General features: G+C 35.3%; 1 protein-coding gene across 2 annotated transcripts in view; it reads right to left on the reverse strand.

Moving 5' to 3' along the window:
* Window positions 1–12,034, reverse strand: part of LOC113585450 (mitogen-activated protein kinase kinase kinase kinase 5-like) — a 52,140-nt gene extending 40,106 nt beyond the window's left edge. For both annotated transcript variants that reach the window (XM_027022950.2, XM_027022949.2), the window contains exons 1-8: window positions 11,806–12,034; window positions 2,889–2,946; window positions 2,511–2,601; window positions 1,790–1,854; window positions 1,209–1,264; window positions 943–990; window positions 501–543; window positions 178–250 (exon numbers count right to left, since the gene is read on the reverse strand). In XM_027022950.2, coding sequence (XP_026878751.2) covers window positions 178–250; window positions 501–543; window positions 943–990; window positions 1,209–1,264; window positions 1,790–1,854; window positions 2,511–2,601; window positions 2,889–2,946; window positions 11,806–11,904 — 533 coding nt within the window. In that variant the 5' untranslated portion in view covers window positions 11,905–12,034. The remainder of the gene's footprint in view (window positions 1–177; window positions 251–500; window positions 544–942; window positions 991–1,208; window positions 1,265–1,789; window positions 1,855–2,510; window positions 2,602–2,888; window positions 2,947–11,805) is intronic.
* Window positions 12,035–14,832: the final 2,798 nt, after the last annotated feature.

The raw sequence follows: 14,832 nt of genomic DNA on the forward strand, positions 1-14,832 counted from the left end.
ATTTTGTAAATGTAAATAGATTACAAACTGATCTTCCATGAAGTTTTTACCTCATTGGGATTCATCTTTTAAATATTATTAAAATAAGAAGCCACGTATCCAGAAGACTAACACTAAGAGATTAGTGATAAAATTTCTAATATCTCCCAGTACTTTGTCCTTCTCAGTTAATCTTACCAATATGGTGTCCCTATGAAGGACATCCGACGTGCAAATGTGGCAGTTATCTGAGCTGAGATTCCAAAATCCGCTAAAATATTAGGAGTCGAGAAAGAGAAGGGGACATAAGTTTAAAAACATGTTTGTTTAGAAAACACAATATTTCTGGATCATTCCTTGTATCTCAGGCATCAAAGGAAAATTCCAGATTAAATCTAATTTCAGATACATTCTTGCCAAGCAGTCTGAATCTGAACACAGCTCTTGTTGCCCTTTAACATGTAATGTCTGTGGCAGACCACACTAAGGCTAATACAACCCAACCAGCCCACCATTCTCACCTAATTTCACTTCACCCTGGTCATTCAGGAGGATATTTGCACCCTGAAACAGACATGGTCACTTTAAAACCCCAAAATATTATGACTTTTATTATTTGCCAAATGGTACATTACCACGGGATTATCAGTGAAAAAAATAATAATTTAACTGGAATCTCCTGAAAGATATTTGTGTGGCACAGTTCATGGTCACAGACAGTAAACATATGTGATTTATTTTCTATGATTTATTTTTATAACAGAAAAACCTTATCAAAGTAAACTTCCACCCTAAAATCTGTTTGACTGCAAGCACTCCAAGAAAATTTAGTAATAATAAAATAAAATAAGATAAGCACATATATAAAGTTTAGATTTTAGTATTGTACAGTATTCTATAAAAATAAAATAACAAAAATTAAAAATTCATAATGCATATTGAAATTGCAGTGTTAACATTTACCTTTATGTCTCTGTGTATCTTCTTTTGACCATGTAGGTAATCTAAACCCTGTTAAAAAGTTAAATCAGTTGACCTCAGACCAGTTTTTGCCAGTCAAATCCTATTGAATATAGTTATATGGACAAGGGGAACTAATCTTAAATGAGCTGGCTTGCTGAAATATCTCATCATTGATCTCATCTGATAGGTCTATAGCTCTGAGACAGCTCACCCTAAGGTATTTGTTTGAAATTTGGCTGGGTTTGAAGAAGTATGTTTGAGATTACCTGTAGCATCTCACGACACACGTACGCTATCTGCTGCTCTGAGAGAGGACCAGTTACTGATAGAGGGACAGAGAAAGAGCGATTGGCCTATAACATTGCTTCTGACCTAAATACAACTCTAATATTTAATTTACACAATCATTAGGTTAAACTGAAAAATATTTCCTATAGTTTTCAGAAAAATCCCATTTTATGGATTTGCTTTTTCAGTCTTAATACTTGTTTTGATCTGTGTTTGAAAGCACATTGAAATATGGAGAGGATTATCTACATTATTGAAATATTCACTGTTCATATGCCTGAAAAATAGAATAATTGTTTGGGTTAAAGGTTTTATCTCTATTAATTTTGACAATGTTGCAGTTACATGTTTAAATTTTGCACTATTAATTATTGTTAAAATGATTATTTCAAACATTATAAATAGTTCAGTAATTGCCTTTTAAGTTGTTAGACATAGCCTGTAGGCTTAGACTTAAGTGCAGATACAGGTATTAGAGAGAGAGAGAGAGAGAGAGAGAGAGAGAGAGAGAGAGAAACAACAATCACCAAAGATTGTACTAAGCCATGATTGTACTCACCATGGTAGATATCCTGTAGGGAGCCTCCCCCACAATACTCCATACAGATCCACAGTTTATTTGCCCTACCGTGTACACAAAAGGCATATCAGTTTACTCCCAGTCTAAGGATTTGTATAAAGCATCCTGCAACACTGAACACACCAAAGAACAGCAATGCCACTTATTATAGTTACTATTACAGCATTAATATACAATTCTGACTGAATACAGCTTGAACAATTGAGGGTTAATTGCCTTGCTCAGGAGTGGCAACAAGGGAAACTTGGCAATAATGGGGCTTGAACTGGCAACCTTCCAATTAGTAGCTGACTACCAAATCCCATCATGGTAATAGTTATGTGTGGTCATCAGTCCTTGGCTTAGCAAAATCTTGAAGGTCCTAGAACAATTGGATTTAGAAAGACTGTTCTAGAAGGGCTATTGCTCTAGTTACCTTGCTCTAAAATGCCAGGTTCATCACCTACTTATAAACCCTTTTTAAGATGACTGTGGTGATTTTGAGCAGAAAAGTCTATTTGAGCAGATACTAAACTGCATGCAGTTCTCCACCACTGGAGAGGGAAATTCTGGATAGTAGAATATACTGAGTTCAAATGCAATCCACAGTTTTGACCTCATGTCCTTGGGTGAAGCACTGAACTCTAGGGTTCTCTAGGGGTACAACCCAAACCCTGACCACTCCCCTCCATCCAAGTATGCTTAGATATACTTCTCTGACCTGATGTAGCTGCTATAGTAGGCCACGATGTTGCTGTGCTTACAGCTTTTCACCATCATGATTTCCTGCTGAATCACTGAGAAATCATCCTCTGAGAGGAGAGAAAAGAACAAGAAAAAGCAGGTAAGAGGACACTTATTAGTATGAGGACTGATAAACACCAGTCGTATACTACAACAAGTGCAAAAGCCATTAGCTTTATGCTATCTTTAAGTTGCCATTTTGGATTTGGCCATGGTTTTGTTATGTAATTTACTGGCAGTCTTGAGCCATTACTAGAGCATTTCATATTGAAATGACTGGTGGCTGAGTATTTTTACTGTTAGTTATGTTAAAGCACACTGACAGAGAAAGACATTTAGACAAACAACTGCTTACCAGGTTCCATTTTGATAAGCTTTATGGCAGCCAAATCCCCAGTTTGCTTATTCCGGGCCTGCATACAAAGCAAAGACAAATTTTTTGTTTTCAGTTAAAGAAGTAGTTCAATATATTTTTGCATGTGCCTGAATTTTACTTGCCATGAGACTGATTAGTGGATAAACATGAATCTAACTTGGAGTTTTGTTCCTCAGTTTCCAAGTACTGAAGAAAATAGAAATTTATCAGGGCAAACCACAGTCTACATTTTGGTCTAATTTATTCTCATTGTCCCACAAATGCTGTATGACCACATTTCAAAACCCAGGCAAAAGCTTAGAATGTCACACAAGTCACGCAAATATTAGATAAGAGTATAACAGACATTAATTTAAACTTAACCAAATTATTTTGTGGTGATATTTTGTGTTCCTTATATCTGCCAATTAATAATAAACTGTTACTTTAAAATTCTAGGGAGACCACAAATTGAAAAAAAAACAACAACAAAAAAATATTTTTTCATCAAAGTATACTCATAAGCTCTGGAGCATATGGACACTGACTACCTTAAGCTACAGTGTTTGTCACCTAAGAACTACTCTTCACAAAGATGTAAGTGTGACTACATCTGTAGTTTGATTGCATCTGGGTCTTTTTGCATTAAAAAAGAGGCCTCTTTCAGTTGGTTTGGTCTTGTGGTCTGCATTCACACCTGATGCAGTAAGGACAGTTTAGACAGAAAAGGGGATGCTTAGAACAGAGATGGACAGACCTTTCAGTCATTTACAGAATGGGTTTACCAAGTGGTGTTTTAATATAGCAAATGTTTGTCACTTCTGCATTTTCTGCTAGACGCACACACTCACACACATATACGCGTGCGCGCACACACACGCACACACACACACACACACACACACACACACAGGCATTGTGTCTGTCCTTTATATACACACCCACCCAAGAACAAGTTAAAAATAGGCCATTGATTTTGAGAGTGGAAAATTTAGTAGATGGATTACTGTACCTTATGTGGAGGAGAGGATAGAGGGTCGGAGACATTTGGGGGTTAACCATGATTTAAAATAAATACAAAGATGAGAATGGTTACAAATTATCAGACACACACACACACACACACTTCAATCGCAACACACAATCCGAGCTTTAGAAAGGTCAAACAGGCAAGCAACCAGCAACCACAGTTACACACATTTTGCGTCAGTGTCCGTGGAAACACAGACTGTGGCCATAAGTAATGAAGCACCTCCAAAAAACAACTAAAAATGTTCAGCTTTGCATACCCCAAACTCCACCTCAACAAAACAGAGTTTATTGATTCAGGGTCACAGTGGTGCCTAATGCCCTACTGGCCCATAATGAAGCTCATGCTCCTCTGGAGTGCTGTTGCATCAGGAGCCAGATTAATTAAAAGTAATTTAAATTTAGGGACTAGTTGATTTTTTTTAACGAAAAATTAATTTTTAGTGTATTACCCAAACATGGAATAGCTGTCATTGCTTCCTCTATGGGGTCAAAATAGCCCAATGTTTTGCTACTTCTGCATTTTAACCTACACACTAGAGTACAAAGGAATCTACACACAGTTTCACTTATAGAGAGTATAATAGTGTTGTCAAAATAATAACACTTAAATGTCTAGTATTGTGTGGAAGAGTTTAGCAGTTACAAACATTCCTGCATCATTTGAATAGCATAGAATAATAATTAAGCTGTTGAATTTAGTGGTCAAGATGGGGTATAACACTTCACTGCTAGATCAGCAAGGGGTTTAAATATCAAATGTGAGCAATGCAGAATTTAGCAGGAAGCCAATGTGCGTTTACTAAAGCTGAAGATATATGTTCGTAATTTCTTGTTAGGGTTGTCTAGAAGTTATGGACGCATGTTCTGCTTTTTATTATATAGGGTTCAAATTCCTGCATTTTGAACCAGTCTCTTAAATGATGATATGAACTTTCAGAGATGTTGTTAATATGGGACTTGAAGAACCAGCATCAAGACTTACACCAAGGTCCTTAACTGTAGCTGTAGCTTTTGGTTTCACAAAAAAAAAAAAAAATTAATGAAGGTCTAGGATAAACATAGATACATTGTTTTTAGCAGATGTAGTACCTAACATTTATACTGTTTTATCTGATTTTGGATGAAAGAAATTTCTTGTTATCCAGATTTTATGTATACATTTCTTGTTATGCGGATTTTGTTTTAACGTAGTCTGCCATTCTTGTGTAAAGGTGTTTGCAATTATGTTTACTTGTGACCATGTTTTAATATTGCTGATATCATGGTAATAATGTCAAATCCCCCAACAGTGACAAAAGAGAAACATCCACACTCTGAAGCAGCAGAAGGTCACTGACCACAGTTTGTGACTCCACAAAGAATCTAGAACAGAAAGAATCTACTCATGAAAAGCAGTACAATGGCTCTTATTATGTAATGTGGTTTATTAAGAGATATTAAAAATAAGTAACTGCTAAATTAGTTATTTTGATTAAAAATTTTTCATTTTTTAAATTGCATCATAGCTATGTAAGCCTGAATGTGCAACCAAAAAATACTGTTTTTTATAATCAAGGAAACAAAAAGCAGACAATGTACAAAGCAAACCTACATACTGATACAAGATACTGATTTGTGTTTTGGAGTTGGATTTTTGTGTTAATATGATTTTAACATCTGTAAGAAGAATGGGGCTATGAGTCATCATTTCCTGTTTTTTGTCCTTTTCAAAAATATTGTGTTAATTTTATTTTATTAGATGAATGTTATTTATTTATTTATTTGATTAGAATCTCAATTTTACTTTTCAAAATATTTTATGTTTTACTATTAACTGTGTCTGGGTACTTTTCAAAACACACACACACACACACACACACACACACACACACACACACACACACACACACACACACACACAGGGAAATATGGTGTAGATAATGATCCAAGAGTCTCACTTCTGTATTTCCCCTTTACAAAGAACACCTGCTTGACAAATGAGCATGCTTCTGCACTTCTTGAGACACACACACACACACATACATACACAAATGGGTATTAACCTTTTCAGCCATACTCAGACTCTTACACAACTCTACATTCATAAAGACATAAAGAGGACTCATCCATTACCAAACAATACAGATGTATCAGTTATTTGGTCATACTCTAAGGTGAATTTTTACTCATCCTTCATTCAGTCCTGAGCACTGTGGACTCAAAGGTTCTTTCCAATCCAGCCAAGATCATAGAATATCTGATCCATGGACAAATAACTACAAAAATTATAAAATATATTGTTCTTGCTGTGATCATGCCACAGCTACAACTGAGGTTTGATTTTGTTTTGAATATTTGGTACATTCTTGCCCTTGTTATAGGAACAGCACTGTACTTTAATCATTAAATAATCAGATTTAACTGATCTTTTACTGTAGGGCACATGTATGCCATATGCTCTTGCATGCTGCAAATATATAGTTTTTTTCATATTAAAGATTCATACATAAGTGAAAATGAGAACAATGGTCATAATGAGGCTTCATAAATTTGCCACAAATAAGTCCAATCATCTGTTAGTATCATGTTTTTAATGATTGCTGTTGATCTTGTTGTTATTAGTTCATTTTCAATACTTATTATTGGTTATGGTGAGTACTGTTAATTTCACTTTAAAAGCCTTCTTGATTATTCAGACTAATTTTGTTTGTTTGTTTGGCATCATTCATACATGTTACACATGCATCACCAATCTATAAAGAAATCATTCTCCAAATCATGGTCTTGATCTCATCTCAGCTTACCGGTTGGTCTTGGACCTTGACTTGGGCTTCATTGGTCAAGATCTGGATTTAGATTCACCTAAGGTGACCCTAACTCAATTTATCAGTCATCAGTAATAGAGAAATAAAGTGAAACCTATCCAGAAAGCTATCTCTGCAGCCACTTCTAGCTGGATACGATTTACATTTAGTTCAGCTTTTTTCAAAATGCAGAAACCAATATCTTTATTTATACTGTCCAGGCAAATAAATAGGCAATTAAAGAATAAGCAAAACTAAATTATGAACTTGGGAGGCCATCCCCACCCATTAATCATTATAATGTGATGTAATGATAATGCCACTGGTGGTTAAGGTACTTGACTTGTTGTTAGAAGGTTGCTGGTTCAAGCCCCGCCACTGTTGGGCCCCTGAGCAAGGCCCTCAATTTGTACTCATGTCATAATTGTAAGTTGCTTTGGATAAAAGCATCAGCTAAATATGGCTGGATTAAGAAAGAGCTGAATTAGTGTCCTGAAATTTTGCTTATTCCCATGCTACCCAATAACAACCTTAGAATATTAGACTAGTACAGATTAAAATTTAAATGGTATTGGCTAGCCTAAAGGGGTTGAATAATTCAGAGACTTTACTGACAGTTAACTTTATTGTGTACACCTGCTATATAGCTGAACCTAAGGGATAGCCATAATGTTTCAATCAATAGTACACTGTAATCCACCACTCCTAATATCACCAATGTATACAGTAGTATCTTACTATACCAGAGTCTTGTACTCTGTGTAAGTTGTCAACCTTTTGAATTCGATTCCTGCGATTTGAAAATGAGAGCGCAATGACATAACCAACATATATGGACTCCAAGAAACACTTTTGCAATATGAGTTCTTATTTATCAATTTGTTATGATCTTACAACAAGATGAACATGTAGAAATTTTCTTTAAGTTAGTCTGTAATTAAAACATTTAAAATGTTTTGAGCAGATCCCCTGGAAAGCTCCCCAGTGGCTTTCTCTGTTGTTTACTCAGAACAGGAGCTAGTGGGTGGGGCTGAGAGGTCACAGTTTACCATGTGAGAGGAGAACAGATGTGTTTGTCAGCCTACAGGCGTCTCTTTATGCTACACCTACACACATACAAACACAATCTAAGTACTTATTAATATTATGTTGCCATGGGTATGTATTTTTTTAAAGCACTGTTTCTTGCAGAGGATCCCCAAGGCTTAATTCTGGGCCCCAAGGCTCTGTGCTTTCACTAGCCAGTATAAAATTATTCATTCATTTTCTTTTGACAGTATGAAAATAATATAAGGCTATATTTGTTTTACCACCTGATGTCAGACCAGATAGCTCTGTCTGACTGCATAAAATCCATTTAGCCATAGGTGTTATGGTAAGACAGAGGGTTTTGTAAATGGAATTGAACCACAGAGAAAAGACATTGATTTTTTACTCATTGTCTCTGAAGGTTTGTCAAGATTTGAAAATTGTCAAGAATCTAGGTGTCAGTTACTAAGGAATGTAAAATGACATACTATCACTTAATATCTCTAAGGTTTGGGACATTATTTCCACAGTCAAGCCTAAGAAACCTATTCATACTTTAGCATCAATGAGACTGCATTACTGTAATGCTTACTTATGAAACATTAATAAATCACTCTGGCTGTGTAACGAGAAAAAACCCTGACTGCTCAGAACCTGTAAAGCCAGTAGTACTGGAAAATCTGCTTTCTGTCACAAAGGCACTGTCTACTGAATTTTCCAAATTGTAGAATTAGCAGTAAATACAAACACAAATGTTCTATAACATACTGGAAAAACAACAAAGTCACTTAAAGGCCCATAAAACATATTATAAAGTGCAAAAAGTATTGTAAAATGTTCAATAAAATTCACCAAAATATAAAAACATTGCTCAAAAACCAATCAAACTGGTTCATTAGACCTACCTCACAGTGGTCTGGTTATAGTCTTAATATGTCTGCTAGCACAATTAAAATTGGTCTGCTGTAACAGTTTGACATATTGTGATTCATGCCTGACTCCTCTGAAGTATACTATATCATTTCTTCACCTTGACGGAAGTTTTATGCTTCACTCCCATAGTTAATAGCTCATGTTTACTTTCTTACTTTCAGACTTTCTGAATTACATTGTGTCAAGTGTCTGTGAATGAATACTAAAGTTAGCTAGTTTCTAACTTTTGCTTAGTTACTATTTAGCTAACATTAGTTAGCTGAAGTTAACTTTTGACTTTATATTAATGTTAGCTAGCTAGTTGAGTTAGCCGATGGCCTGCCTTTCATTTCCAGTGTTGGATTGGCATTTCATTATTAGTATAAAATGTTATATTATCTCATGTTAGCTATCACTGGTGCTCAGTCCTAAGCAGTGAGATAATGTAGAATTTGTTATACAGATACGAATCCTACATTACAGAGTTTTCTACAATATAGAGTTTTCATTTGAATAGTTTTCTAGGCTGGAGTTATCCTTTTGCCTTTTTGATATTAGCTTTTTAATAGGCACCCCCTTTGTTTTCATTCAGGAATTCAGGGGTTCTACCAAGGTGGGTAGTCCATTAAAATCCATATGTGCAGAAGGTTAAATTTGTATCACTTTTTTATACTAAAAGTGTAAGTTGAAACTTGTAAGAATTAGGACATAGAGATGATAAAGCAGCCTATATTAATAGGCTTTTTAAATTATATTAATACTGAGTAGGATAGTATGGGTGAGTATGGTTAGTAATGGATAGTACTGTTTTATATTTATGTGCTGTTGTATTAAGGAAGCAGAGGGAAGTCAGAATGACTTCAGGACAGTCAGTAGGCAGGTCCAACTAGCAAAGAGGTGAGTTAGAAAGGATATTGCACTTAAAGATCCTATCAGACATCAAATTCCAGATATTTAGACAAATAATAATTTCAAAGACAGATGCACATTGATAATACTCTACCCTACTGTTGCTGATGGAATAACAGGTGTTTATGGTTTTGATCAGAATATAAATGAAAGAATGGTGTTAGAAACAAATGACAGACTTCATGAATAATGAAAAACTGCATAGACTTTACTTTGAGGTTTCTTATAGTTACTGTCAGTTTAGCTTGTTCTATTGGAATGTGATTAAAATTAACTCATCATTCTGTACAAGGTGCAACACTGCCATGCCTTGATTTGTGTGACACTACATTAAAATGGAGTTTGGCTCGAATCTCTTACACCAAAATAATTACTACAGTATAATGAACCACAAGTACAAACATACGATTTATGTTTAAGTTTTATAGCAAAACTATATCCTTACTGAAAAGGATGAGGTGGGATATAATCTTTCTGAATGTTGAGAGTAAAACCTTATGTAACCTTATGCAACATAAGGACCACCCACTTTACATCAGAAGAGAAGAGATTCTGGCAAAATAATTTAGCCATTTACTGCACTATGGAATGATACACACTGTATGCCCAAAAGAGGAAGACTAACCTAAGTAGAAAGAAAATGCAAATTTAGGTTCCCTGAGGCTTTATTTAGCAGAGAAGTTAGAATATGTCTGCTTCAGATTGAAATTCTAATTCAGTGGAAGATTGTGTGTTTATATATATATATATATATATATATATATATATATATATATATATATATATATATATATATATATATATATAATATATATATATATGTTGTGTGTGTCCATCTTGTTATTTTTGTTAATGTTTCTTTGCCAGCTTAATGATCAAATTAGGTTGTGTGGGAGGCTAACACCTGCCATTTTAGCATTTATTCCAGCTGTATATCTCTTTCTCTCTCACTGTAGAGATGAAAAAGTAAAAGGTTCTATAGCCCCTCGTTTGCATAATACACCCTGCTTTAAAATAAAGATGCCCCCCAAAAAACGCTTAAAACAACGTGAGATCGCCAAACATGGCACAAATTCTAATTAATATTATTAAACTGATGATGTCTCTCCTTAGAGGTGTTTCCCTGTGTAGAATCCCCACAATTTTATCTGTGCTCACAAAAATAAAGCAGCTCATATGAGGAAGGAGGAAATGAAAAGTAAAACAGTAAACCATAAAGATGAATGATGCAGAGCCAAACATGACAAGCAGCACCAAATGCTGCTTCCAATGAGGTCAGAATGCAGAGAGACTGCTTCTTTTCCTTTCTTCCTTTCATTGTCATTTTTCTGCCTTTAGGTCAACCCATACTTTCACACATGTATAATAAAGAACTCAAGTGACCAAAAACCACATTTTTTGTTGTTAAGAAAATGAAGAACGTAAAAAACAGTAGTAATGTAAGAGGCCCTTTGGCATTTGAAGTGTGTTTAAACTGTCACTGCAACAGTATTATGCTGTTTTTAATCACTTAACATGGTTGACTGGTGAGATTTGGGTGCTGCTTTCCTGTCTCTTGGCCAGTGCCTTTCACTTGCACATTTCCGCACCTGCAGTGTCTGTTACACATTAATGCCACCAGATGAGCCTCTCTCTCTCTCTCTCTCTCTCTCTCTCTCTCTCTCTCTCTCTCTCTCTCTCTCTCTCTCTCTCTCTCTCTCTCTAACACATATACACAGTGAATACACATATTTATCCAAAACCTTTCTCTAAATATCTTTCTTGCACATATATTGCACACAAAGATGTGCCTCTTGAAAGAGCAGCAGGTAAGTGATAACACTCCCAGTAGCTTTGGAAAATGTATCCTGTTGGCCACTGTGGCTGGTCACACAAATCAGAAAGATCAATCTTATCAACATTTCAAGTACTCCCCATTAAACCCTATTAACACAACTCCTAACAAATCTCTGGCTCAACTCCCAAAGTTACATCAGGATTTTGGTTCTTAAAATGCAAGTCCTAATGCAGGTTCAATTTAGAAGTAATCTACTATAAATACTGACATGCAAACACTACAGATTTAGAAAAGCCTTAGAAACATTTTTCAGTGCACACATTCTTAAACGTAAATATATGAAGTACATTATTTCTTTCCATATGTCTTTCTTTAATTTTTTCTTTTCTCTTGCTTATTTTCTCTGAATTGGTAAGATGAGAAAAATTGAAGGTTAGTATGAAATAAAGGCAATAGACTAGCAGTAACCTCTGACCTTAAACACATCTCCATATGTCCCTCCTCCCACACGCAGAAGGATCTCAAAATCTTCCTGTGGGTTCCTGGTGGAGATGTCCAATCCTGCCCTGTCCATTATGCCAGGGACTTGTCAAGCATGCACAACTGTACAAGCACAGACATGCACTCTCCCTCATGTGTGTGTGTGTGTTTCTGTGTTCACTCCTTCAGCCTCACAACAGAACGTTCACAGATCTACTCACAGGTCTGAGCTGGTTATTCACCTTCTTCCTGCTAACCCACAGGAACCTCCCTCTTTTTTTAACTCTCTCTCTCCTGCACACACACACACACACACACACACACACACACAAACACTCATATTCACACACACACCCCCTGCCCATCTCATGAGCTGTGTGCCTCATTTAAATTGAGCGTGGTTTTATTTCCTGTTTGGTGTGCATGTGTGTGCATTCATTCTCTCATTCTCTTTTAGATACATCATGGGTTAAATATGAAATGTAGGTGTGAAGTGTGAATATATCTTCAAACTTAAGTATTAACTATTTAACACAAGCATATCTGTGTGTGTGAAAGAAAGACAGGCAGGGTTGTCAGTGTAAAAGAAAGAGTGCTCTTGTGCTCTGCTCTGCAAAGCTGCACTGCTTTTGTAGCTCTGTATGGGTCCACTTCCTGTAAAGCGGTAAGCGCTTTCACGATTCAGCAGAGTGAAACCAGAAAAACTTCATGCTGAAGCTTCCATGTGAACTCACACTCAATATCAGAATACTTCAATTTATTGAATGATTGATTGATTGATTGATTGATTGTTACCTTTTAAGCAGGAGAGAAAATGTCACTTAGATTAAGATTAAAGTTTCAAGTTTCAAGTTTCAAGTTTGGTTTATTTGTCACATACATAGTCATACACAGTATAACTCATAGTGAAATGATTGAGAGTGCTCTGTCCAAACTGAGGAAAAAGAAAACAGGGGTGCATAGAGGAATATATATTCTATATATGTACAAAAATATATTAACATACATATAATGAATTTTCACATAGACACAAAACACGTAACATAAAACACATGATAAAACCCCTGCTCATTTAAAATAGTGAAATCTAAAGTTCTATTTTTACTCTATGCAAAGCTGCTGATTTTAACAAAGTTCAGTGGTGCAAGATCCTGAAGTTTTGAATCGTCCTGTAAGAAATTCCAATAATAGAGCAGCTTGTTTTCCTAACTCTATACATATCACATGGATGTTAAGAAAATACACATTTTAAGAGCACAGTCCATATTTCCTCATTCTTTTTTGACAAGTGAAATCACTTAGATAAAAAAAAGATGGCAATGTATACGTTTCAAAATGAAAATATACCAGTGGGTGAGACTGCATACTTTCCAGTCATTAAACAGTTCTGTCCAGAACATCACAATGTACAGTACCATGTTTACAAGTCTTGTGTTTATTTACTGAATTGATGATAAAAACTTTTTTGGGCAATGCAATTAATTTATCATCTTATGGAACTCTGTGGCTCCACCTTATGGTCAATAGAGAGAATCACTTACCCTTTTTCATTTACTGTTTTTAAGTATCTTTCACTATATAAATCTACAATTAAAAACAAAAGATCAAAGTGTGTGGGCATACTGTTTCCAGCTACTGAAGAGTTGTTACAAATGACACAGTAATGAGTGCACTGTAGTAGTAAAAGTACTGCACAATTTGACGTATCAGCAAATTCCTATTAAGCAGGGAAACAGTACACTGTACAGTGTTGTGCCTATCCTGGACCGGGCTTTAACTCCCATGATGTAATCATAGTCCATGTCCACAAATTTATTATGCTGTTATAATAAAGTATAAACAGCAGGGGGCAACCTTTCATGTGGTGTAACAAAATGTGCAGGCAAGCATAAAACAGACATTTAAAAAAAGAGAAATAATGTTTATATTGCAGCAGTACAGCTTTGGTATCAGTAGTGGTCAGTGAATATTTTGTTCTTAAGCATGCTATGCCATACCCAGCATTAACACATAGGGGGCATCCCCACTATGGTTTTTACATTTACCTGACACTTTTATCCAAAGCAACTTAGAATTACAACTTGAACAACTGAGGGCTAAGGACCTTGCTCAAGGGCCCAACAGTGGCAACTTGGCAGTGGTGGGGCTTAAACCAGCAACCTTACAATTATAAGTCAAGTACCTTAACCACTGAGCCATTATGCATTAGTTTTCCTTCCTTGTGTGATAAATATAACGATCTATTGTCATATTACAATAAATGTAGATGTATAAAATCCTCAACCCAAAGATATTTCAGTATGTTCACTATGTATGTATTCAATATTCTCTTTTGTTCTGTTGTTTTTTATTATGAATAAAGAACTACTGAATAAAAAACACACATCTCAGGAAAAATATATTGTATTACAATACTGCACTTTTGCAGCCTAAACATTAATTGTTAAAATTAAAGTGTTTTAGCTGCCACATGAACATTTATTTTTGTAGGTTGTATAGAGTATTTGAAGTAGGGGGAAAAGTATGGCATTTTGATTATCACAATTTGAGTTATCGCAAATATGAAGTTTTTGTTGTTGGTGACACAGGTGACATGCAACAACATATCAATATGTGCATGCATGCCATTTTGGAGGACAGATGTGTTCACTTTAAAGTCAGATATGGGTGACTTTCAGTTATGAATGTGAACTGTAAAAGATTACAACAAATTGGAATTGAACAAGGAGGTGTGTAATGTGAACATAGAGAGAGAGAGATCTCTCCTACAGATGAGACAAAAACATCAAAGACATGCTCCAAAATGTGTTGTTTGGAAACTCTGAGTACATTACAATTTTAGATAGATAGATAGATAGATAGATAGATAGATAGATAGATAGATAGATAGATAGATAGATAGATAGATAGATAGATAGATAGATAGATAGATAGATAGATAGATAGATAGATAGATAGAGGGGAAAAATAAGAGACCACTACAATTTTTTCTTAAATCAGCATCGCCACATGTACAGCAGCC

This window comes from Electrophorus electricus, chromosome 15, assembly GCF_013358815.1.
Source record: "Electrophorus electricus isolate fEleEle1 chromosome 15, fEleEle1.pri, whole genome shotgun sequence".
Taxonomy (NCBI): domain Eukaryota; kingdom Metazoa; phylum Chordata; class Actinopteri; order Gymnotiformes; family Gymnotidae; genus Electrophorus; species Electrophorus electricus.